The 26,143-nt window shown below is 45.1% G+C and overlaps 2 protein-coding genes across 5 annotated transcripts in view; one reads left to right on the forward strand and one right to left on the reverse strand.

Annotated features, from left to right (window-relative positions):
• The first annotated feature begins 4,455 nt into the window (after positions 1–4,455).
• On the forward strand, positions 4,456–17,712 carry TMEM14A (transmembrane protein 14A). Of its 3 annotated transcripts, none has more exons than XM_077812632.1 (5): positions 4,456–4,589; positions 7,525–7,610; positions 8,679–8,780; positions 14,209–14,296; positions 17,047–17,712. In XM_077812632.1, the coding sequence occupies exons 2-5, from the start codon at positions 7,535–7,537 to the stop codon at positions 17,084–17,086; spliced, it is 306 nt and encodes a 101-aa protein (XP_077668758.1). In that variant the 5' UTR covers positions 4,456–4,589; positions 7,525–7,534; the 3' UTR covers positions 17,087–17,712. The 3 variants fall into 3 exon arrangements, with proteins under 3 accessions (XP_077668758.1, XP_077668760.1, XP_077668757.1); XM_077812634.1 differs by having other exon boundaries at positions 4,458–4,781; XM_077812631.1 differs by lacking the exon at positions 4,456–4,589 and adding an exon at positions 4,639–4,792.
• A 3,834-nt stretch (positions 17,713–21,546) lies between these two features.
• Positions 21,547–26,143, reverse strand: part of LOC144262623 (glutathione S-transferase-like) — a 29,587-nt gene continuing 24,990 nt past the window's right edge. For both annotated transcript variants that reach the window (XM_077812629.1, XM_077812630.1), the window contains 3 exons: positions 25,893–26,034; positions 22,701–22,832; positions 21,547–22,009 (listed from right to left, as the gene is read on the reverse strand). In XM_077812629.1, the coding sequence (XP_077668755.1) occupies positions 21,887–22,009; positions 22,701–22,832; positions 25,893–26,034 (397 nt within the window). In that variant the 3' untranslated portion in view covers positions 21,547–21,886. The remainder of the gene's footprint in view (positions 22,010–22,700; positions 22,833–25,892; positions 26,035–26,143) is intronic.

Raw genomic sequence — 26,143 nt, forward strand, 5'->3', positions numbered from 1 at the left:
ACTTTCTGCATAACACAGGTCACAGAATGAATAATTCCTGTTTGAACATATTAGAGTATATCTTTTCGAAAAACATCCAATCTTGATTTTAAAATGGCCACCAATGAAGAATCTACCACAACCCTGGGTAAATTGTTTCAATGTTTAATTAACCTCATTGTTAAAAATTTACATCTTATTTCCAGTCTGAATTTGTTTATCTTCAACTTCCAACTATGGGAACTTGTTATTCCTTTGTCTGCTAGACTGAACAGCCCATTATTAAATATTGGTTCATCGGGTAGGTATTTATAAACTGATCAAGTCACCCCTTAACCTTCTTTTTGTGAGCTCTTTGAGACTAAATCTATGTAGCTTATTACTATAAGGGCATGTCAGTACATGCGCTAGTGCATAGCAAGCTGAGGTGTAAAATCTACAGTGCTCTAACACAGCACTAACTGGCTTTACAGACCTTTCTACCATGAACTAAAAGTTCTGTATTGTGCTCTTACCTACTGTTGTTTCAAACTGAACTTTTAGTATGTGGTCACAGGGTCCACATAGCCAGTTGTAGATTTACACCCCAGCTTGCTGAGCACTAACTCCTAGTATAGACAAGCTCTGAGGCATGTTTCCAATTTTTTAAACATTCTTCTACGGGCCCTTAGAGACGAAAACAAGTACTCCTTTTCTTTTTGCGGATACAGACTAACATGATTGCTACTCTGAAACCTAAATCTTTTTGTGATTCTGGGCCTCTGTTCCTATGTTCCCTATTTAAAATGGATGCTATTACCACCTCTTCTCACAGGGGCACTGTGTGAAATTCATTCATGTTTGTGGAGCAGTCAGATACTATGGGGAAGGCATCCCAGAAAGGCCAAGGAGGAAATTAATAAAGTTGGATTCAGGTGCAGGATTTGGATGGTGTGTGTTGAAGAAGACCTCCTTCAATTAAGATGATAAAAAGAAACAGTGAATGTATTCATTCAGTGAATGCAGCAGGGGTTGGTCCAGTGGAAAAAATAGTATGTGAGCATGTAATTAGACTGTATGAGAAAGCATAAGCACAAGGGGTCAACCTGAAGTCTAGCCGTGTGTGTGTAAAAACATTTTACACAGATTTCAGAGTAGCAGCCGTGTTAGTCTGTATCCGTAAAAAGAAAAGGGAGGACTTGTGGCACCTTAGAGACTAACAAATTTATTAGAGCATAAGCTTTCATGAGCTACAGCTCATTTGATGCAACCTTCCACACAAACTTCCTTGTGGCTGGACTTTACAAAAACTAGACAAGCCATTTACAACACACACTTTTCTTCTCTACAAAAGAAAAAGGACACTAAACTATCTAAACTACTACATGCCACAAGGGGCCACAACAGTGGTTCCCTTAACCCACCCAGCAATATTGTTAATCTATCCAACTATACTCTTAGCCCAGCAGAAGAATCTGTCCTATCTCGGGGCCTCTCCTTCTGTCCCTCCACCCCCACGAACATGATACAGTTCTGTGGTGACCTAAAATCCTATTTTTGATGCCTCCGACTCAAGGAATATTTCCAACACACCTCTGAACAACATACTAACCCACAGAGAGCTTTCTACCAAGACTACAAAAAGAAGGATTCTGGGTGGACTCCTCCTGAAGGTCGAAAAAACAGACTGGACTTCTACATAGAGTGCTTCTGCCGACGTGCACGGGCTGAAATTGTGGAAAAGCAGCATCACTTGCCCCATAACCTCAGCCGTGCAGAACACAATGCCATCCACAGCCTCAGAAACAACTCTGACATCATAATCAAAAAGGCTGACAAAAGAGGTGCTGTCGTCATCATGAATAGGTCGGAATATGAACAAGAGGCTGCTAGGCAGCTCTTCAACACCACTTTCTACAAGCTATTACCCTCTGATCCCACTGAGGGTTACCAAAAGAAACTACAGCACTTGCTCAAGAAACTCCCTGAAAAAGCACAAGAACAAATCTGCACAGACACACCCCTGGAACCCCAACTGGGGTATTCTATCTGCTACCCAAGATCCATAAACCTGGAAATCCTGGACGCTCCATCATCTCAGGCATTGGCACCCTGACAGCAGGATTCTCTGGCTGTGGAGACTCCCTCCTCAGACCCTACGCTACCAGCACTCCCAGCTATCTTCGAGACACCACTAACTTCCTGAGGAAACTACAATCCATCGGTGATCTTCCTGAAAACACCATCCTGGCCACTATGGATGTAGAAGCCCTCTACACCAACATTCCACACAAAGATGGACTACAAGCCATAAGGAACAGTATCCCTGATAATATTACGGCAAACCTGGTGGCTGAACTTTGTGACTTTGTCCTCACCCATAACTATTTCACTATTTCACTCTACTTGTGCTACACTGATGACATCTTCATCATCTGAACCCATTGAAAAGAAGCCCTTGAGGAATTCCACCATGATTTCAACAATTTCCATCCCACCATCAACCTCAGCCTGGACCAGTCCACACAAGAGATCCACTTCCTGGACACTACGGTGCTAATAAGCGACGGTCACATAAACACCACCCTATACTGGAAACCTACTGACCGCTATTCCTACCTACATGCATCCAGCTTTCATCCAGTCCACACCACACGATCCATTGTCTACAGCCAAGCTCTACGATACAACCGCATTTGCTCCAACCCCTCAGACAGAGACAAACACCTACAAGATCTCTATCTTACAACTACAATATCCACCTGCTGAAGTGAAGAAACAGGTTGACAGAGCCAGAAGAGTACCCAGAAGTCACCTACTACAGGACAGGCCCAACAAAGAAAATAACAAAACGCCATTAGCCATCACATTCAGCCCCCAACTAAAACTTCTCCAACGCGTCATCAAGGATCTACAACCTATCCTGAAGGATAATCCATAACTCTCACAGATCTTGGGAGACAGGCCAGTCCTTGCTTAAAGACAGTCCCCCAACCTGAAGCAAATACTCACCAGCAACCACACATCACACAACAGAACCACTAACCCAGGAACCTATCCTTGCAACAAAGCCCATTGCCAACTGTGTCCACATATCTATTCAGGGGACACCATCATAGGGCCTAATCACATCAGCCACACTATCAGAGGCTTGTTCACCTGCACATCTACCAATGTGATATATGCCATCATGTGCCAGCAATGCCCCTCTGCCATGTACATTGGTCAAACTGGACAGTCTCTACATAGAAGAATAAATAGACACAAATCAGACGTAAAGAATTATAACATTCAAAAACTAGTAAGAGAACACTTCAATCTCTCTGGTCACTCGATTACAGACCTAAAAGTGGCAATACTTCAACAAAAAAACTTCAAAAACAGACTCCAATGAGAGACTGCTGAATTGGAATTAATTTGCAAACTGGATACAATTAACTTAGGCTTGAATAGAGACTGGGAGTGGATGGGTCATTACACAAAGTAAAACTATTTCCCCATGTTTATCCCCGCCCCCACTGTTCCTCAGACCTTCTTGTCAACTGCTGGAAATGGCCCACCTTGATTACCACTACAAAAGGTCCCTCCCCGCTGGTAATAGCTCACCTTAAGTGATCACTGGCCCACCTTGATTATCATACACATTGTAAGGAGAGTGGTCAGTTTGGATGAGCTATTACCAGCAGGAGAGTGAGTTTGTGGGGGGGTGAGAAAACCTGGATTTGTGCTGGAACTGGCCCACCTTGATTATCATGCACATTGTAGAGAGAGTGGTCACTTTGGATAAGCTATTACCAGCAGGAGAGTGAGTTTGTGTGTGTGTGTTTTGGGTGGGGGAGGGTGAGAAAACCTGGATTTGTGCTGGAAATGGCCCACCTTGATTATCATACACATTGTAAAGAGAGTGGTCACTTTGGATGGGCTATTACCAGCAGGAGAGTGAGTTTGTGTGGGAGGGGGGCGGAGGGTGAGAAAACCTGGATTTGTGCTGGAAATGGCCCAACTTGATTATCATACACATTGTAAGGAGAGTGATCACTTTAGATAAGCTATTACCAGCAGGAGAGTGGGGTGGGAGGAGGTATTGTTTCATGGTCTCTGTGTATATAATGTCTTCTGCAGTTTCCACAGTATGCATCCGATGCAGTGAGCTGTAGCTCACGAAAGCTTATGCTCAAATAAATTTGTTAGTCTCTAAGGTGCCACAAGTCCTCCTCTTCTTTTTACGAATACAGACTAACACGGCTGCTACTCTGAAATCTAATAAATTTGTTAGTCTCTAAGGTGCCACAAGTCCACCTGTTCTTTTTGCACAGAGTTCTTCACCTAAGGCCTCTGTTTTAGTGCAGGGCAAAGCACCAGCCATAGGCAAGAAAAGGTAGGGCAGCGTGGGTGCTGTGGGCCTGGCAATACCCTACGTTTCCCATGAGGGGGCAGCACGCCCGTGTGTTACGATGCGGCGTCCACAGAGAGGAAGCAAGTGCGGGGCTTGGAAGCGTTGTAAGCAGGGCCGCTCCGGTGCACGCCCCGGGGCCCTCCCTCAGGCAGGGGCTCCGGCTCAGCAGCAGCAGGAGGCGCGCGGAGGAGAGTGCAGAGGGCGTTGGAGGCTGGAGCCGGGGAGGTCTGTTCAGGTACAAAGGGCTCCTGGGCTCGGCCGGCCTGCAGGGGCGCTTCCCCCTTTCCACCAAGGAGCCCGGACGCCTGGCTTGGGGGCAGCCGGTGTCGGTGTCTCTGCAGAGGAACGGACGGGACGGCGGGAGCTGCAGTCCTTCGCCGGGACTCGGGAGAGGACATGAACGCGCAGCTGCTAATGCCCTGCGGAGGCAAGCGCGAGGTGTGCGGGGAGAGGTGCCCAGCTTGTCCCCCGGGATCCCCCGCTGGTCAGAGCCTCCCTCCCGCCACTCCCCGCGCGCGATGGTGAACGTTCCCGCGGGGCCAGAGCCGGGTTCTCAGCTGCAGCCCTGCGCGGTCTGCAAAGCGCGACCCCCGCCTTGCGCCAGCGCTTTGACATTCCCTGGGAGGGCACGGACGGGGGGGGCGCCCTGCCCTCTCCCACCACCCAGCTGTGCCTGAGAGCGGCCCCGGCCACACCCCCGTTTGCACGGGGCAGAGCAGGGTCTCGCCAGGCCTACGCAGCAGGCTGAGGCGGGCAGTATTGGTCTGCGTGGTTACTAGAGCACCCTAACCAGCGCGGAGCGGGGCTGCTTTCGGGTTCACCCCCTTCTAGAGTGTGCGCACTTGTGTCCCCCTCTCTAGTGCTGACAGGTCAAACACCTCTGGACTTGAACAACCCCCTCTCACTCCTACTTAGTTCTGGCCTTACTGCTTGGTGAAGTGCCTAGGCCAGATTACAGCTGGAAGATGGGATGCAACATAAAAAGGAAAGTGACCTGCTATGTTGGTGCCAAGTTATTGATCATAACTGGGACTGCTTGTCACCCTGTAAAGCTAGTCACCGCTTCAGAGTTGGCGTGATGGGGCCTTTGGGTAGTGAGCTCTAGGCCGGCGGACCACAGGACAGATCTTGGCAGCTTTGGTGCTCTGTGCTGGGGCAAAGGTGTGCCTGTGTGGAACTCATTGCAGGACGAGGAGCCCTAGATTGTACCCTCTTCAAACCATGTCTCTACCTGCGGGGTTTGTAGGCCTCTAGTGCATATCTCGAGGGTCAAAATAAGTGCAGTCATAATGTTGGTGGTTAAATTATAATACGTGCTTGATCAACTCTCTCCCTGCCTACTCTGTGTTTTGTTTTTTAACATTTAAGATCTAGAAAACCTCCCTTCCCAGGACACAACCCAAGGCAGATGGAGAAAGGAATGAGCAGAAAGGAGGAGGCTAGCTCTTTGGTTGGGAAGGGGGGAGATTTTATCTACATAGGAATAGCAAACTTTTGCGTGATTTTTTTTTACACATTTAATGTTTTTACTATTGGATTTTTAATGTAACACTCCATTATTTGTAGTTCTGTATTTGGTGAATTATATTACTTATTTGTATAGCACCCAAAAATGTGCAAGGAACTTTGCAGAAGGGACAGGCCAGCAATAATACCTAGCTCTGGTATAACACTAGCACTTTTCATCAGCAGAGCTCAAAACATGTTTTTATATCATGTGGTAAAAAGGAGGTCAGTATCATTGTCGCCATTTTACTCATGGAGAGATTGCTTGTTCCCCTCCCTGTGCCTGAGAGAGCGAGCTCCCTACCCCAGTCAGTTTACTGCCTGTAGCTTCTAAGGCCCTAATCTTGGCAAGGACTTGCTCATGCGCATAAGTCTCTGAAGGACTGGAGCCTAATTTTAGATATGCTACAATGTGTAAGGTAAAAGGGCATAGACAGCTAGGAAGATGTGAGAAGGAACAAGAATTATAGTAAAAAGATCACGCAGTCAGGCCTGCCCAAAGGGGACAATTGCTCAGGGTCCCGGGCGATTTAAAAGGGCCCGGGGCCCCTGGCCGCCGCTGCTGCCACTGTGGTGGTGGTGGTGGCAGTGGCCAGGAGCCCTGAGCCCTTTTGAATCACCCAGGCAGGCTGCAGGGCTCAGAGGCGACGCTGGGGTGGGGAGACAGGAAGGTCGGCCACCCACCTGCCCTCCCCAGATGCCCGCTTGGGCAACTTGTCGACCGCAGCCAGCCCCAGCTGGGGAGTGGAAGGACAGGGCCAGAGCTGGAAGGGAAGAGGCAGGGCCAGAGCCTCTCTTCTTCCGGCCACGCTGCCCAGTGCAGTGCAGCGGCTGCCCCGGGGGCTCAGCTTGTCTAGGGACAGTGACCGAGAGAGCTGGAGCCCTTCCTGGCATGCTCAGAGTCAGCTCCTGTCCCCAGAGGCTGAGCCTGGGCAAGGCAGGGAACGGCAACAGCGGCAGCCCTCTCCCTGCCCAGGGTCAGCTTCTGGGGACAGGAGCCAACTCTGAGCATGCCGGGGAGGGCAGGGGAGCCCTGGGTCACTGGCCCACAGTCACCAGAAGCTGAGCCCGGGGCGGGGGTGGCCTGCTGCTGCCGCAGCCAGGAGCTCTCCCAGGCAGCTGCAGTGCTGCATCGGGCAGCATCCAGGAGTGGCTCCGGAGCCTGGCTACCAGAAGAGCAGCCGAACAGCCAGGGAGAGCCAGGCTGGCACAGCAGGACAGAGCACCATGCTCAGCTAACATGGTATGGGGAGGAGAGGACGGGGAGAGCGCGAGGGCCCCAAGCTGGGGGCAGGGTGGGGAGAAGTCACATGGGAGGTCATGCAGGAGGGGTCACGGGGGGGTGTCACGTGTCCCCCTTCTTAGCTGGTGCCCCCATTTGTGTCCCTCCCGCTAGTTGTCTCTGGCAGGGCCAGCAGCGCAGCGCTGCTCACACATCAGGAGGACCAGGGGCCCATTGACTGTTCAGCTGTGGGGCCTGGAATTGTTGTCGGTGGGTCAGCCAGTTTAAGCACATTTTGAATATTGCCACAATACTGAAACTTGTAACTTATTATTTATTATTGTTTGGGATCCTCATGGATAGCACTTCATAATCCTAAACAGGAAAACTATTTTTAAAGCAGAATTTGTCCTTCATTGTTGCAATTTGTTGTCTTTTTTAGAGTTGTGATCATGGCTATTGACTGGATTGGTTTTTGTTATGCGGCAGTGGTGGCTCTTGGCGGTGTTGTAGGATATACTCGCAAAGGTAAATGTGGGGGTGGCAGGATTTGGAAATGGAGGGATTGATTCTCTACTGCCTTACACCTTGTGAAGTCATTTACACCAATGCAAAGGGGATAAATTGCTCCTAAACCAGAATGATGGTATTTTAAATCCACTTCATGCTAGTGTAAATGGCTACGAGTCAGATCCTGACAAGTAGTTCAGATCAAGTCAGGAAAGAATTACTGCATCTGCTGTCTAGATAAGTGGTGGGCAACCTGCGGCCCATCAGGGTAATCCGCTGGTGGGCCGTGAGACAGTTTGTTTACGTTGACTGTCCACAGGCACGGCTGCCTGCAGCTCCCAGTGGCCGCGGTTCGCCATTCCCAGCCAATGGGAGCTGCAGGAAGCAGCGTGGGCACCCAGGGCTCCGCTCCCTCACCCAGCTGTGGTCCCGGCATTGGCCCCCTTACCCCTGTCCACGTCCCTCCCCTCCTGGAGCCGCGGCCCTGCTCCCTGCCCCAGGTGGGAGTATGGACGGGGTAAGGGGCGGCACGAGGTAAAAGGTTTGGGGATCACTGTTCTGTAGTGATGGAAGAATCCCTTTTGTCTCTGTAGTAAGTGTCTACCCTAAATAGGCACAGCGCCGTAGTGTTTCTAGTGTAGACATACCCTAAAACAGAACTCAATAGAGAATCTGGTGTATGGACTTCACAATACCCAGCATTGGGACTTTTATTTATTTATTTATTTATTTATTTATTTTCATTTTAGCAGTTCTTTTAATGGGTGACACACAGGAGACCATTCTATTCTTGCATCTTTTCAATGGTTTCTTCTTTGTATTTGCCCTTCTCCTTGTCAACTTGGCCAGACTTATCAGGCTGTTATACAAGACCTACTCTTTGAAAATTACATAGTAAAAATTATTCTTTTCCAGAGTAATTCGTAGCCAAAATGTGGGAAAACTCCAGTTCATCTCAGATTTTAGTTGTAGCAGCAAAGTATACAGTAAATTGTCTAATAATAATAATAAGGTATTCTGTAGTCTATTTTTTTCAGTTGTTCCTCACGTTTTCATTTTCATATTCCTTTAAATGGTTTGCTGCAGGAAGTATAGTCTCTTTGGTTGCTGGTCTCTTCTTTGGTTTGGTGTCTGGTTATGGAGCGTATTGTGTAACACATGACTCCAGAGATGTGAAGATATCATTTTGTAAGTATTAAAATGTGTACAGTTTTAAAATAGACTTTTACATTAATGAAAGACTGTTCAAAATACATATTCTGTTTAATTTTTTGCATCGTATGACACCTCAGTCTTCCTGACAGTTTAACTAGTTAGACACTTTGTTTCAATTTAGTCTTTTAAAGTTGGAGGCTTTATACATACAAAATACAGGTAATAGGATATGACAGATGTTCGACCAACTTCTGTTGGTGGACGGTACAAGCTTTCAAGCTCCACAGAGTTCTTCTTCAAGTCTGGGGAAGGTAACCAGAGTTTCTAAGCTGCACATGCTGCAGGAGGCCACTTAAAATGAAGTGGGCAATTAAGGGTTAGCTCACCTATCTTGTCTCATATCCTGGAACTAACAAGGCTACAACAATGCTGCAGACAGGTAAATGTTCTCTTTACATATACACCTCTACCCTGATATAACGCTGTCCTCGGGAGCCAAAAAATCTTAGCGCGTTATAGGTGAAACTGCATTACATCGAACTTGCTTTGATCCACTGGAGCGCGCAGCCCCGCCCCCTCGGAGCGCTGCTTTACCGCATTATATCCGAATTTGTGTTATATCAGGTCACGTTATACTGGGGTAGAGGTGTATTTTAAAAACTCTCTTCTACTGTTAGATTTTTTTTAAAAAAATTGTTTTTGACTGCTTGCAAAGGTCTGAGCCTGCAAAAACCTACATGCATGTTTAACTTTGTGCATGGCAACAGCCCTAGTGACTCTGGAGCTCAATAAGATGATTAGGTCTGATAAAGCTAAGCATGTGCATAAGTTTTTACAGGATCTAGGCCTAAAAAACAATAGTCACAACTATCTCCATCTCCAACTCTGATTGTAACAAGGGTATCCTATACTAAATGGTAATGCAGGGGTCGGCAGCCTTTCAGAAGTGGTGTGCCGAGTCTTTGTTTATTCACTCTAATTTAAGGTTTCGCATGACAGCAATACATTTTAACGTTTTTAGAAGGTCTCTTTATATAAGTCTATAATATATAACTAAACTATTGTTGTATGTAAAGTAGATAAGGGAAAATGTTTAAGAAGCTTCATTTAAAGTTAAATTAAAATGCAGAGCCCCCCGGACTGGTGGCCAGGACCCGGGCATTGTGAGTGCCACTGAAAATCAGCTCGCGTGCCGCTTTGGCACACGTGCCATAGGTTGCCTACCCCTGGGTAATGCTTTGCTAGGAAACCAGGATAGTAGCACTCCTACTTTTTACATGTATGGGAAATTATACCATACAAACACGAAAGGCGTGTGTTACCAGATTTGCCCGTTACTTTGGGGTATGTTCATTTATGAGGGTAACTCTTTGGGGTGGGGTATTCTGTAATTCTATCAATGTACTGCTTGTGTTTTCATCCAGAGCTCTACTTCTCCCTGCTGCAAGTTCTCTCCCAATGGAGCTCTCCTGCAAGGACCTAGGTTTCCCAGAGCTGGGTTCCTCCTGTCCCAGAACCAGTTGAACACACACACACATACATTAACAGAGCGCATCTGAGCGGACTGGGTCAATCAGCACTCCCAAGCTGACCCCTTATGTCCCTGGACTCAGCAGGCTGGGTCGAACAGCACTTCCAGGCTGACACCCTCATATGCCACACGTTGTGGTGGGGGGGAAGCAACCAGCTTAATCATAAAAGTTATTTATTGCCAAGTAATAACCATACAAGGAGAGCCAAACAAACAAAACAGTTACAGTATTAAATCTATCTTAAATTTCTTAAATTTCATTACAAAAGTCAGGTTTAGAAAACTATAACTGATCACACAAGTCAGGGTTAGAAAGCTATACCTAGAAGGAGACTCAAGGAGTTTGGCTGGTTTAGCCTAACTAAAAGAAGGTTGAGGGGAGATATGATTGCTCTCTATAAATATATCAGAGGGATAAATACCGGAGAGGGAGAGGAATTATTTAAGCTCAGTACCAATGTGGATAAAAGAACAAATGGATATAAATTGGTCATTGGGAAGTTTAGACTTGAAATTAGACGAAGGTTTGTAACCATCAGAGGAGTGAAGTTTTGGAATAGCCTTCCAAGGGAAGCAGTGGGGGCAAAAGACCTATCTGGCTTTAAGATTAAACTCAATAAGTTTATGGAGGAGATGGTATGATGGGATAATATGATTTTGGCAATTAATTGATCTTTAAATATTCCTGGTAAATCGGCCCAATGGCCTGTGATGGAATGTTAGATGGGGTGGGATCTGAGTTATTACAGAGAATTCTTTCCTGGGTATCTGGTTGGTGAATCTTGCCCATATGCTCAGGGTTCAGCTGATCGCCATATTTGGGGTCGGGAAGGAATTTTTCTCCAGGGCAGATTGGAAAAGGCCCTGGGGGTTTTCGCCTTTCTCTGTAGCATGGGGCATGGGTCACTTGCTGGAGGATTCTCTGCTCCTTGAAGTCTTTAAATCATGATTTGAGGACTTCAATAGCTTAGACATAGGTGAGAGGTTTATCGCAGGAGTGGGTGGGTGAGATTCTGTGGCCTGCATTGTGCAGGAGGTCAGACTAGATGATCATAATGGTCCCTTCTGACCTTAATATCTATGAATCTATGAATAGAAAACAAAAACAAAAAAACCCAGCAGAGAGAGAGAATTGGGTTCTCACCACTCTGTGAAGCTTGAACCGGTCAGGGTTCCCAGGTGGTGGTGGTAGCTGAGGGTCCAGAGTTCTGGAGACAGGCAGAGCCCCCAGCACAGTCAGTGAGGAGAAGATGAAGTCCCAATAGAACTGATGCAGATTTTGGATCCAGGCATCAGAACCCTTATTTGAGCGTGGGTAGGGGTTTTTGTAGGGAAATGACGATGGTTCAAAGGAGAACACTAGATTTGTTTATGGGTAAACTGGTGGCTCAAGGGAGTATACCAATGTTGTTTGTTCAGGCTGGATAATAGGAACTGATCATTCCTGGCTCTGGGTGGTGTTTCTTCGAGGGAGCTCACAATGCAAGTAGGCAGCTTCAGTATTTTGGATACCAATAAAGGATTTATTACAAGAATTCGTCTAATAACTACTGAGCTGGGTGTGTGCAGGCGTGGGTTCATTAACATCTGGAGGAGAGATACCCCATCATGCAGTGCTTCCCTGCTTTTCTGGTCCCAGAGTTCAGTGCAGTTCTTACCTTCGAATCTCTGTTCTCTATTCTGTATGCTAATAGAGATGCCTCCCTGTTCTATTCTCGATGCAATTGAGGCTAGGGGAGTTGCCTTAATCCTGTCACCCTTGTTCCAGAGGGGTTTAGGTGTGTCTTTCGCTACCTTCTCATTGCTTTTTGTAAGTCTCTTTCTTCTGATTGGTTTTGGTTCAAGCAGAGACTATGGAGGGGTTGGGGGGGAGATGTCCTTCGTGAGTCAGGCAGGCTGGTTACTGGGCCTGATTTCACAAGAACACAGAGCTGACAGAGAACATGAGTTTCCATCTTCAGTGTTTTTATAAATACATTGTATACTATGTTCTGATTTCCTTGAACTCTTGAATTCAGATTTCTATGACTGGAGCAGTTGTGAGAATTTAGGCCTAAATATTCAGAAATAGTCCATCGTTTTTGAGTGCCGAATTTGAGACGCCTGAAGCCTGATTTTTCTTAGGTGGCTGAGTGCCTACAGCTCCCATTGGCTTCACTGGGAGCTGGGGATGCTCAGCACCTATGAAAATTGGACCCAAGGTGTCTCAGCATTCTTGAATAATCCAGGCACGGGTGCCTGGTCAGTAGAGCCCTTATGAAATGGGCACACTTTTTAACCTGGAATGGTGGTAAGTATATTCAGGGCTACAGGCGAAGGTCATGAGATGGAGCAGTCTTGTTTTTGCCGAGGCACATGCCTGAGGTCAGATTATGGGAGCATAAAAGAAAAGCGGTGATTAGAAATCACTTTTGCTTCATTGCTCAGTGAGTGGAATTTTATGATCTGTGTGTAGCTGTCAGAACTTGTCTTAGTATTGTGGGATGAGCCTAAAGAATAAGTTTATGCTCCCTTCCCAAGCAAATTCTTGTCCACTGTGACTACACTGCTGTGCATAGGGCTGGCTTGTGGGTTCTGGAAAGGGATACTTTGGGTTGCTCCATAATAAAAGAGGAGGAATTTAGCTTCACTGCCAGCTGCAGGAGAAGTAGAGGCCTGCTGCCTATGGTGAGACCCATGTTCTTGCCGACACTTAAAAATTATTTCAAGTGATAGTTCTTCATCTCCCCCCACCCTCCCAAATAGCTGTCTGTATTTTCTGGTGAATCTTTCCATTCATATAGCATTCTACTAATGTATCAAAAACCCCTATGATGGACAGTTAAGGATTCATTGGCATTTCCATTTTACAGATGGGGAAAGAGTGGTAGGAGCATTGTATGATTCCCACAGTAGCCTTAATTATGCCAGTGTTGGAGTTGGGGTTAGAACCTGTATTACACTGCATCAGATACCCTGTCACACTACTGAGCTATCCCATCTCTTTTAGGCCAATGTGTGGCATTGGCCAATGTCAGAGGAACTAGCTGGGCTGGAACTTTTGGCTCCCCTGATGCCATTAGTGGCAACTCAGATGGCACTGCCTCTCACAGCCAAGAATTGGTGTCAGGTCTGCCCCCCCCCCGTGAACCAAAGAGCCTGGGGCCATGTCATAGGCCACATCAATAGCAATGTTCTTTAGGGAAAATATGTGACAAGCAGCTGTTTATATTTTCAAGGCAAACTTTGCAACTAAAAGACTTAACTTTTTTTTATTGAAAGCAGAGATTAGCCTTAGCATTTATAGGTTCCTGAAACTGGGGGTTGGGAAAGGAGCTATATGATGCGGGGATTTGTGAGGCAGTGTCAGTCAACTGGTACAATGTGTAGTGGCTTATACAACTCTCCTAATTGCTCTTTGCACGCAAATGTAGCGGAATAATTCACATTGTTTGACAGTGTTACGAGTGTCTGCAAAGTAAGATTCTGCATGTTTCTATATTTAGAAATGTTACTTACAGCTGAGAAAATCAGAATACTGTATTTGAAAGATTTTGGGGACTGTAGGTTAAATTAACAGTGCACAGTTGTTCCATCTCTAGATCTCAAAATACTCGACAAAGGAGGTAAGCATCATTACCCCCATTTTACAGATGGGGAAACTGAGGCACAAGGAATTGCCAAGTGTTAACTAACAATCTAGTGACTGAGCCAGGACAAGAACCCAGGTCTCCTGAGTTCTAGTCTGATGCTTTATCCGTTAGGCCAAACATGTAGCTTGGTGCAATATGCTGTTAGACCAGGGAGAGTTCTATCACATAAAGTTTCACAGCAGAAGGTAGTGAAAAGTGTATTTGGTAGTCCTTTGATAAGTAACCACAATCTTGAAAATTCCACTGATGAATAGTGTTGGGGAAAACAGTAAATGTGGTGTTGATTTGTCTGTTACAGTTTCAGCTTTTATTTTGACCATTGTAATGGGAATGAGGTTCAAGAGATCCAAGAAACTAATTCCGGGTGGACTAATAGCTGGTTTAAGGTAGGTGTGTATATTTATGTTCAGTTCCTGCTGCAATGATTTCAGCCTATTTCAAATGGTAGCCAGTTGACATCCAATCCAAGAACTTGGTGATTGAAGTTGTTACTATCCAGTGATTGTTAGATGGACTAAATGAAATGACCATGAAGTCCAGTTTCCAGTAGACAGCTGTCCACAAAAAATGCACATCTGATAGTAATTGGGAGCCTCAGAAAAGAGGATACTAACAGTTAGGTATCAGTGTGTATTGATGAAGGCCTTAAAAAGTATGTGAGGTAATTATGTGCCAAAGTTTTCAAACAGGAGTACTTAAATTTGGGCTCTTAAGTTCATATTCAGTGACCTAAAGAAAAATGGCCTGGCTTTTCAGAAGTTCTGAGCAAATTTCACTGTAGTCCATGGAAGATGTAGGTGCGTTGAAAATAAGGCTACTTTTATTTAGTTGTCTTGATTTAGGTAGCCAGGTTTGAAAATTTTGGCCAGTATTACTGCATATGATGACTCAACTGTTTCATTCTCTGCTGCTGTTCTTTATTCTTACATATAAAGAACAATTTCCATATTTATTCCCTAATTTGGTTCCATAGTAATTCCAGACTTATTCTCTGTGACTCCATCTCGCAAAACATTTTTCAGTTTGCAGGTAAATTGTTTTTCTAACTGTTCATACTGCAAGATGAACGTGCAAATCAATTTTTTCCTACATTTTACATCATCCTTATTGAATGATTTAGCTGTGAGAACTTTCATTGATGGTGCATGCAATAGAATAAAAAATATCCTCCTTTCTCGCAGGTATAGTGTCTGTGCATGGCTAACAAAGATACGCATCAACCAAACTGTCAGCTCGGTTCTCATGGTAGAATCTTCAGTAGGGATTCATAAATTTTAAGGCCCCAAGTAAATATTATGATCATAACACAAGCCACAGAATTTCACCCAGTAATTCCTGCCACAAACCCTTAACTTCTGGCGGAGCTAAAGTATTGTCAAGTGATGTAAGATGCAGAAAGTATTCGGGTCGATATTCAGGTCCTAGGCTGAATTTGTAGGGAAGATACTTAGAAATATCTTTTTAACTTGTAAAAAGAAATTGGATATGTTGTCACTGAGAGAATAAATATGGAAGTCTCGTGTCACTCTTCTGACAATAACTGCATTTCATGCATGCAGGCCATGAATAAAACAATCCCCTTAGATTAATTATGGTGTCTTCATTAACATCTAGTACAGAACTCTTTGTACGGCTAAACCAGCTCACTACTAAAACTAAACATACTGGATGAAATTCTGCTCTGAATTCACTGGGGCTACCCAGAGTGCAAGTCAAGACTAAGACTGTGTTTCAAAATGGAACCATTGCTGGCAACTGTTATCAGCAAACTTTGCAAGTGAAGTAGTGCAACTGCAAGTGTAGATAAGGTGAAACCATGTTCAGCATCATTTCAACTAACTGTTGTAAACAACGGCTCCATTTCCAAGTGCAGACGCAGCCAAATACTCTGTTTTAACCCATATAGGGTTAAAAGATACTTAAGCGTTTCACACCACTCTTAATTAAATCTTCCTTGTAGCAACTCTGTGTTGGACTGTGCCTTTTACTGTATTTATTGAAACACTGTGAAGACTATTTCAGTTAGAACATGAACTTTATGCCTGGACATGAGCACTTTGTCTGGAAATCATTAAAACATGCGAAAGAATTCTGGTAACTTTGAAACCTAGAACACACTGGAAAAGCAATTCAGTATTTTTGTTTTCAAAATCTCTCCCTCTAATGGATCAAAACTTAGAAGAGTGGTGTCTCCAATCATGTATACCTTAATTATATTCATATAACTCAGGGGTGAGCAAACTTTTTGGCCCGAGGGCCACATCGGGGGTACAAAACTGTATGGAGGGCCGGGTAGGGAAGGCTGTGCCTCCCCAAACAGCCTGGCCCCGGCCCCTATCTGCCCCCTTCCACTTCCCACCCCCTGACTGCTCCCCTCAGAACCCCCGACCCATCCAACGCTCCTTGTCCCTTGACAGCCCCCTCCCGGGACCCCCGCCCCTAACCGCCCCCTGGGATCCCACCACCTGTCCAACCCGCCAATCAACCCCCCCCGCTCCTCGTCCCCTGACTGCCCCGACCCCTATCCACACCCCCATCCAACACCCCCCGTTCCCTGACCACCACCTCTCCACCCCATCCAACCATTCCCTGTCCTCTGCCCCTTATCCAATCCCCTCCCCGCCCCCTGACCATGCCAGAGCTAGTCATGCCGCTGCACTGCCTGGCAGGAGCTCAGCCCCGCCGCCCAGAGCACTGGCGGCATGGCGAGCTGCAGGGCAGCGGGAACAGTGGGGGTGGGGCCGGGGGCTAGCCTCTCTGTCCGGGAGCTCAGGGGCCAGGCAGGATGGTCCCGCGAGCCATAGTTTGCCCACCTCTGATATAACTCCATTCACACAATTATAGGTGACAGGAGAATCAGGCCCAAAAGATCTAGAAGATTGCACTTTTTAGAACCCGTAAGTCCCGATTCTCACTAGTGTTATATTGGTGTAATTTCACTGACATCTTCCAAGGTATGCTGGTATACAATTGGTAAATGCAATGGAGAACCAGATTCCAGAGGTATTTTAACAGATTTTAGGCTCCAGATTCTTTCATTTGTACCCAATAGCAAATTCAGGAATGGGCTTTATGCTATTTGATTGTTCATACCCAAACTTTGTGTTTTTTACTTTTGTTCTGTGTTTTGATGCAGCCTTTTGATGATTTTGAGATTGGTTTTTCTGCTGCTGTAAGAGACAACAGCAACTAAGGACTGAAGTAGGAGGATCATTTCCCTTCAACAAGCAGACAAGCTATTTGTACTTGAAGTATGTCTGTCTGGTTTTTGTGGTTTTTTTTCACTGTAAAAGTTAACAAATACATCTGAAATTTAATTCCTCAAAGTTCTTTCATATGTTGAAAGCTTTTTCAATTAAACAAGAAGGTTTTTGATAGTTTGTATCATTGTTTTCATTTAAGCAATTTATTGGCTGGATTTTTTTTTTCCAGAGGTGCTGAGGGGGCATAGCACCACAAAGAAATCAGTGGATGTTAGAAATGTTCTGCCCCTTTGAAACTTGAGCTATGTTTGGATGTGTCACTAAACTAAAAAGGGGTATAGTATTAAACCATAATCTTGGAAGCTTCTAATATCAAGTAATCAATAGAAGCTCGACATAACATGCAAACTAAAGTCTTGTCAATATTGATCATGTAATGCACTGTGTTTTATCAAAATCACTAACAGATGAGGGTATATGCTTCTGCTCCATATTGCACTGGAATATATTTTGTTTCCAAACATGTAAATATCTTCTTCCACTGGATGGAGAATGTATAAATTGTTACCAGTAATCAAATAAAAGATGGAACATTTAAAGCAGTTTCTCTTTTAATCTTTCATGTTGACCAACAAACTCCAGAAACCATTATTTGTAGTGTCACCTGTGAGTTTTGATTGGTAGCTGTGTACACTTTACCTACTAAGGGTCCAATTCAGTAAGGTGCCCTCAACTTCTATTGAAATGAATGGAAGTTGAAGAATGCTGAATGTTTTGCAGGATTGGGTCCTAAAAATCTCACTTCCAAACAAAACATGCCCAGTTTGCAGTTGTGATATGAAGCTGACTCTCAGAATTGAGTGGAGCTGCACAGGGATTCACTTCACCTCTTTACAATAACACTCCCGCACCAGCATCTGGATATTTCCAGCAGCTAACTGTAGTTGGCTTCTGGCTGATCAGCGAGGGCTGCAGCTCTCCCTGTAGCTTCAAGGGATGACTGACTGGCCTTGTCCTAGCTCTTCATAGGGCAACTTTGCTACTTGTTTCTTGAACATTTGAGGAGGTGCCAGTAACACTGTGCCTCCCTCTTCGCCACATGCAGTAGGGGTTCCTGGGAAGGGGAAGGAAGGCAGAACTCCTGTTCCTCAGAAAGATTGGTTGAGAAGACTTTATAATTAGTACCACTGTGTTTTTTCGTTTAATGTGGTTAAACAGCAGTTCTCAAACTGTGGGTCCCAACCCCATTTGAATGGGTTTGCCAGGGCTGGCTTAGACTTGCCTAGATCTTAGACTAATATCTGTGAACACAGACACTGTGTGTTGCTTCTGCCTAGCCAGATGGGTTTGTTAGTACAATGGGAACAGATAAGAACAGCTACAGTGTTACTGGGCACGGTGGGAGTATAATATACGAGTGCACACTTTTAGACTGCCTCAACTCCTATCTCAAGGCAAGGTCAAGCAACCAGCTGGGAAGGGCAAGGGAGGATGTGTGTTGTGGGGAGCAAGGGGCAGACATAAACAAGAAAAGCCTGGCCTTGGCCAGTACACAACCTCACTCCTTACCCCTCCCATGGGATTCAAAAGAGGTGGGAGGAAGACCTCCCTCCCACCCCAGACTCATGACCCTTCAAAATGGAACATGACCGTAAGTTGTAAGGGGTGGCATTGCACGTACATTTGGGCCTGCTAAGGAGGAGGAGGTGGGAATGAGGAACAGAGACACAGGCAAGGCTCTGTAGCATCAGAGCTGGGAAGGGGGATGCTATGTAAATGCTTTGCAGCATCAGAGCTGGGAATGGAACACTGAGAAACAGACTCTGCGGGCTTGAAGAGCTATGGATATGCTTGCTTACAACTAAACCCAATAAACATCGCATTGCCAGCACTTCTGGTCTTCTGTTTTTTGTCTGCATGACAGGAACCAGGGGAGGAGGTGAAGGGAAAGCCCTCTAACACTCAAGGTACAGGCCTCGTGCCTGGTGCTGAGGCCCTTGGTCTTCCGCTTTGGACCCCATCCCTAAGGCGGAGGGGGCTTGGGTGGGCTCAGGCTTTGGTCTTCCCTGCTGGGGTCATGTAGTAATTTTTATTGTCAGAAGCGGGTTGCGGTGTAATGAAGTTTGATGAACCCCTGGATTAGAACAGTGGATGAAAAGGGTTTAAGGTGTTGCTTGTTTCCATGCAATACTCAGAGCTGTGCATTCTCTCCTGCAACTAGGAGCCTAAGTCAGGTCAGCCATTTCTCAAAAAAACACACATGCCAGTCACCCTAACCTCCAGCCCATTGTAGCTACTAGGTCTCTAAGATCCTTGTTTTCAAATCCCACTTCTGCCTGCTTTGGGGCAAGGACTTGAAGTTGGGTCTCCCACAACCCAGGGGAGTGCCCTGACCACCAGGATACAGTGTCCATCTCTCTCTCTGACCCAGTGAAAATTTATTGATACAGAGTGGAACAACTTCAACAGGGAGATCAAGATTCAGCCCATAATACCCAGGGGCTAGGATACTGGAGAACTGGATTCTAGTCCCTGCTCCAAAAAAGGTCACCCACATCCCAGGAGAATGTCATGATCACTGGTTCTTACTACCCACACCCATTCCCAGTTAGGTTGTTCATGGGTGTGTTTTGGGAAGATGATCTGAATATATAGGCAGGGAAGATGTAGTTTGAGAATCCCCCTAGGGCTTAGGTGTTATCCAGCAATGGGCACCTAGAGGACTTTGCCAGCAGAAATTTAGGGCACCTCCAGCATTAGGCAGCAGCTTTTGGGGAGGTTTAAAGGTGTTAAATTCCTCTAGGGATCTAGCCTATAGTCTATCAACAAGATTTGTCTCTTGTACAGCTACAAAGTTAGTCCTTGGAGTAGCAAGAGGAGCTAGCAGCCCCCTCCCCAAAGTCCTTGTTTTTTCATTTTATTTACATGGTATATTTAGCTGCCCTCCTGTATATGCAGAGGAAACAGTGTAGCAAAGTAATCAGTCAGATCTAACCCTCTTGAAAAGAAATAAAAGAAATAAAGAAAATAAAGAAAGAAATAAAACAAAGAAATAAAACCAACCCCTTTATGTTCCCTGTCCTCATTAAAGAGGTCATTGGCAGACTGGAACTTATTGAAATTAGCCAAGGCTCAAGTGTAGTTGCTGAAAGGATACTGAGTGCACTTTGGGCTTGTCTAAATGGCTTTACACCCATTAATGATTGATTCTTGTCAGGCCCAGGGAAATCTCCTCTTGTAGCAACTGCTCTCCAGTGTCAGGTCACAGCATAACCTGTGCACCTGCCTTAGGGTTCCCAGAAATAGTCCAAACAACCTGAGTAGGAATAGCCCTTGCAGGGTTAGTTTATTACAAAGGAAAGCTCCAGCATCTCTCCCCACACTCATGTCCAGGTGTCGCACTGGCATATCTCATTATGCCTCCCCTCAGCTTTCAGCCCCCTCTGGCTTCAGCTCTCCCACTCAGAATCAGCAGGCATCTCCCTTGGCTGCTCTCCGACTGCAGCACTCTCAGGCCATGGTCCTCTGGTTCAGGAAGCTCAGCAGGCTTTGCTCTCTGCTGCTTCCTGCCCATTCCTTCCTCCTTCCAGGGAGGGGCTGCATAGCTTTCTGCAGGTTTTCTCAGGGCAACTCTTCTGTACCTTCTGTTTCTCCTGTGTTCAGACAGCCCTCATCTGCCCCAGGTGCCCTCTTAAGCTTAATTGGAGATCAACTGACCAGACACGTGCACTGGCTTCTTCCCTCTTCAAGGGATATTGGTGTTATAAGGTGACACTAAAACTTCAGAGGCCAGCAGCCATCACATCTCTCCCTCCACCCACCATCTCTTCAAAATGGCCTAGCAGTGGGGAACTGAGCTCATTGGGAAACAGTAACATCCTCCCCTTGCCCACCTTGGCAAGGTGAGGAGTCAAGGATGATATGCAGCATGGCTGGCTGTTCCTCCAGTCACTCATCTCCCCTTCGAGTTGCCTCATAATGGGCTGGAAATGTGGTAAAAGAAGAGCATAAACATCTGCCAGCTCCCTTTGCTACTCAATCATGTGTTGTATTTAATTAGTTTGGCATATTTGCAAACAAAACATTTAAAATGAGAGTTTAACCCAAATTTTGAAAACTTCAGAGATTAAAATGGTTTTTCCTTTCTGCTTATAAAATACCAATTACTGTAGAGTTCTGAACTCAGCATATTTCCTTGTGTATGGGAAGTACTTCATGCAGCAGAAAAGGTATTAAAAGCTTTCAAGGTCATTGGGAGCACCAGTGTGATCAAAATCCAACTGCCATGAAATACTAATGGAGGTAGCATGGTCCAGCGGGTAGGAAAATGGAGAGGGAATCAGGGATCGGGCACACCCACTTTTCTAAAGCACTTCAAGAGGTACAGCTGTGCATACTAACCTACATGTGTTATTAATAAATGAGCTCCAACAGAAAGCAATGAGTGTTTTATTTCAAGTAAATGTATCTTCCAATTACAAAATTATTTAACAAGTTACCCTAATCTACAATACGTTGTAATCTAGTTATAGCTATTGCAGTGACATTTTTAAAGTGTTATGTTTCTGCATGCTAGCATTTAACATGTCTTGCTAAAAACTTTCAAAATCCAGTTTCACAGACTAAAGCCAAGAAGAGCCCACTATCATCTAATCTGACTTCCTGTATAGCTCAGGTCATTAAATGTTTGAGTTATGTGAAGTTTACAGCTATATTGAGCATGGCTGAGCTACTATACTGTTGGTGCAGTGATTTTTAGTAACCACATAGTGATTAGATGTTGAATATTTTCTTCACCTGTGCAACGTGCTTGTCATCTGCTGGTGATTTCCTTTGGCTACCAGGCTGCAAGAATTTCTTAATTGTGGGGATGTTGCTTATTCTTCCTTTAAAAGCCTAAAAGAAGAAGCAGTAAAAAGCCTTTCAGATTAAGGAAATGACATTCAACTTCATAGATTAAAATTCACAATGTATTTAACAAAAAATTTGCATGAGCAAAAAAACACACAAAACAAAACAATTGGTAGCTATTTGTGGCCAGATTTCCAGAAGAGGTCAGTTCTAGAGCTGGCCAGAGGATGAGCGTACATTTTTGTGGCGACTTTCAAGGTTTCAAAATTTGTTTTGTTCCAGATTGTAACCTTTCTAAGGTGTTCACACAAATGAAATTGTGATAATGTCTGTTTTCAATTTGGGGAGCAACAGCATGTGACAGCATGGTGATTTGGGCACCAGCCTAGGACCTAGAAGACCCAGGTTCAAGTCCTTGCTCTGCTTTGAGTTGGTCAGAGCAACTTGAACCTGGGTCTTCCACACCCCAGGCCAGTGCATGAGAGTGTCTCCCTCTAAAAAACCGTCTTCATCAAAATTGAAACGTCTCTCTTAAGCATTTTGGCTTCAATGCAGGGGGTTTTTTTGCTGAAAATGTCCTGAGCAGCTCGACTCTTTCCACAGCATCTACCACTGCGAATAATGAGAGCTCAAGTGCTGCAGTGGCTCCAAGGACTTAAACATCAATACTTTACATTGGGCAACAGAGTCTGAATATAAGTGTATGTTCCTTGGTGAGATCAGGCGATTCAGTTACCTGTAACTGCGGGAATGGGGAGAGTATATCAGGCTTGCACTCTTCTGCCATTAAAATGGCCTCAAGCAGATGGACATCCGCCCAGCTAAATTGGTTACCAACAAGAAACTGCTGGCTATGCTCCTTTAAAACCTATGGAAGATGAGAAAACAGAGAGGTCTTAGGGGTACAAATGGGAAATAGCTTACTTACTTGGTTAAATATGGATTTGTCAGGACTAGTCCAAGCAAGAGGTCTGAGGTGATAAGTAGAGGATTGTGGGCAATCAGAATGCAAAGTCATTTAATTAAAATTGGGTCCACAATTCAGTGTATAACCTCTCCTAGGTCAGGATAACTGCAGGACTTCAGTCCCCAAGAAGGAGATTCATGGCAATGGTGCAAACAGAAGGGGATTATTTGTAGAAGTGGTTAAGAAATAGCCTGATTTTGTAGATTTCCAAAAAAACATTTGATAGTGTAGCTAGAGAACCACCATAGTAAATAGTATGAATCTATCTATGAGTCTCCAACAAAATCATCAAAATTATTTAAAACTTGCATCAAAACACTCAGTGTGAAGCAAAGATAAACCAGGAGCTAACAGACTGGTTTAATGTTAACATTGGTCTCAGACAAAGTAATACCTTGTCCCTCATCTTGTTTGGAGTTGCTATTGAATTTAAGTGACTGATTGTCACAGTATGGAAATGAGCACTGCATGGATAAATGGCGAGCTTGGAGATTTAGACTTTGCAGATGACATCTGTCTTCTAAATAAGACAGCTGAAGATAGACAGCCAAAGACAGATGGTCTTGCAAGTTCTGCCAAGCAAACAGGTCTTATTACTAAATCAAAGATGGAAGTTATGAAAATTAAATTTACCTACAATGATTTTCTGTACTTGGAAGGTGAAGCCTTAAAAACAGTCAATAAGTGGACTAATCTAGACAGTATCACTCCCAGTACTGGTGACTGTGTTTGAAATAGAATCCAGCATAGGTTAAGCAAGTGCTATATTTCCAAGTCTCAAGTCCAATGTGGTTAACAAAACAAACTTAAGATCTTTAAAAGCAACATCCTAAGCATCCTCCAAATGGAGAAGAGTCCATCCAATGCAAACTGAATATTGTTCAGTGCAGATGTATGTGTAACATATTCATAGTAAAATGGACTAAAAATAAGTAATGAAGAGATCCTAGAATGGGCACAACTAGCTACAACAATACAAGCAGAAAGGAAGAAGAGCTTGACTTATTTGGGAAACCTTGCCCAAAAGGAGGTTACCTAAACAAGCACTATTTGGCAACTCCAGGCAAGAGTGAGAGAGGCCAACCTAGAGACACACTCCGTAGCATTATAATAGCTGAAGTGGCATTATTACATCTCAATAAAAAAGACCTGGAAAAGTGAACCCAGGACAGGGATGATTGGTGCTGTTTGACTTTGAACATATGCAGCTGATGGTACAGGAAGAATGATGAGGATGGTGATGACTGAATTTCTTGCATATTGTAAACACTGATTCTGCTTGTGCAAATCTGAGGTTCTGCTGAGGAGACATCAGATGAAGCTGCATAATTGAGGTTTTGCATTCTTACTGACAAATCCACCCTTGGGCATTTCTGCTTTACATGTGACACTTCCTGTACAACTCTCTTCCAGTCAGCTCTCCATGAACTCCTGCTGTGTGCATATTTTTTACAGTGCCCAAAGATTTTAGAAAAGGCTGCATATTTGTCTACAGCTCAAGAGTGAATAAAGAGATAGAACTCATGTACCAAATCATGAAAAATGTATTCAAATTTCCTCATTACTCCCAAGGTGACTTCAATGGGAATTTTAGTAACCATGACTAGGGCCCTACCAAATTCACAGTCCATTTTGGTAAATTTCAGTCATAGGATTTTTTAAATCTGAATTTTCACGGTGTTGTAACTCTGGAGGTCCTGACCAAAAAGGGATTGTGCGGGGTGACACAAGGCCATTGTAGGGGGCTCACGGTATTGTCACCCTTACTTCTGAGCTGCTGCTGGTGGCAGCTGGAGAGTGGCGGCTGCTGGCTGGGAGCCCAGTTCTGAAGGCAGCTTCACTGCCAGCAGCAGCGCAGAAGCAAGGGTGGAATAGTATGGTATTGCCACCCTTACTTCTGCCCTGCTGCTGGAGGTGGGTCTGACCCAGCCCCAGGAGCAGCCTATGCAAGGGAAGAGGAAGTCCTGTCCCTCTACAACCTGGCTGGGGCTAGCAGCTGGTGCCTGGCACATGGTAAGAGCCCCCAGCCAGGACGCCTCCAGCCCTGCTCCTCTCCAGCACTTGGAGGTCAAAGGGGCCTCGGGGGTGTGTGTGTGTTGGGGGGAGACCACAGCACCCTAAGTGATCACCCACCCGTAATGCTGGCCCTGCCCCCCCCAAAATGATGATCCCCATACCATGCCACCCTCGCTTCTCTCCTCCTGCTGGTGGGAGCGCTGCCTTCAAAGCTGGATGCCCAGCCAGCAGCCACTGCCCTCTGGCCACCCAGCTCTGAAGGCAGTGCAGAAGTAAGGGTGGGAATATCACGACGCCCCTACAATAGCCAGATTTCATGAGGGAGACAAGATTTCACGGTCCGTGAAACATTTTTCACAGCCATGAATTTGGTAGGGACCTAACCATGACAAAGGGACCCTCAATCCTAGCTGGAGCCACTAGGAGCTATTACAATTCAAATAAATAACAGTTTTGCCTGAGTAAAGATTGTAGGATTAGCTATTAACACTTCTGAATCACAACTATATTTAATTCAGAACAGCAGAAACACTTGAACTTCTTGGAAAAATATACCCTGATATATGCTCTCAGGACTGTATCCCAGCCATTGATGTGGATGCATATACCACTATGGTGCTAGTGAAGAGTTGGTATCACTGTGTTACCATGGTCTAAACTACTTTAGAAGAGCTGGATTCTGCCATCCCTGCTCACAGTGAATTGCATCCTACTCTGTGAGTGGTCCTACTGAGGTCAATGGGGGCTCTCCGTGCCAGAATCAGCACCAGGTTGTTTGGTGGCCCCCATTCTATGAGGTTTCCCCGAGCAGTCCTGCAGTCCTACAACTCCACCTGCCCTGAGGACATTTCCTCCTGTGCAAGGGAAATTTCAGCAAACACCATCGTACAAACTGTTCTTCTCTATGATCTGTCATGTCTGAACTGTTGCCTCACTGTTACTTACCTTTTCATAGACTGGGAAGTATCTGGTTGTGGCCCTCTCGATGATTAAAGCAAAATTCTTCTCCTTTGCCTCAGGAGGTTGGAAAGGGAGAAACATGATCATTCCCATCAGATCTGTTGTTCCTTCCACGTACATATCAATCCTGAAACAAATGGTTTTTATTTTCCATTTAGAGGTGTCCATTTATTTCTGAACACTTGACTTTTTGTCCAGTCAGCTTGTTATTTTATTGTAGTGCAATGGCAGCTGTA

Source organism: Eretmochelys imbricata, chromosome 3 (genome assembly GCF_965152235.1).
Source record: "Eretmochelys imbricata isolate rEreImb1 chromosome 3, rEreImb1.hap1, whole genome shotgun sequence".
Lineage (NCBI taxonomy): Eukaryota > Metazoa > Chordata > Testudines > Cheloniidae > Eretmochelys > Eretmochelys imbricata.

Bases quoted from the DNA above. Each gene is read 5' to 3' on its own strand.
- TMEM14A (XM_077812632.1), top strand. From the start codon at position 7,535: ATGGCTATTGACTGGATTGGTTTTTGTTATGCGGCAGTGGTGGCTCTT. The intron at 7,611-8,678 runs GTAAATGTGGGG...GGTTTGCTGCAG, and splicing joins TGTAGGATATACTCGCAAAG to GAAGTATAGTCTCTTTGGTT. The intron at 8,781-14,208 runs GTAAGTATTAAA...TGTCTGTTACAG, and splicing joins AGATGTGAAGATATCATTTT to TTTCAGCTTTTATTTTGACC.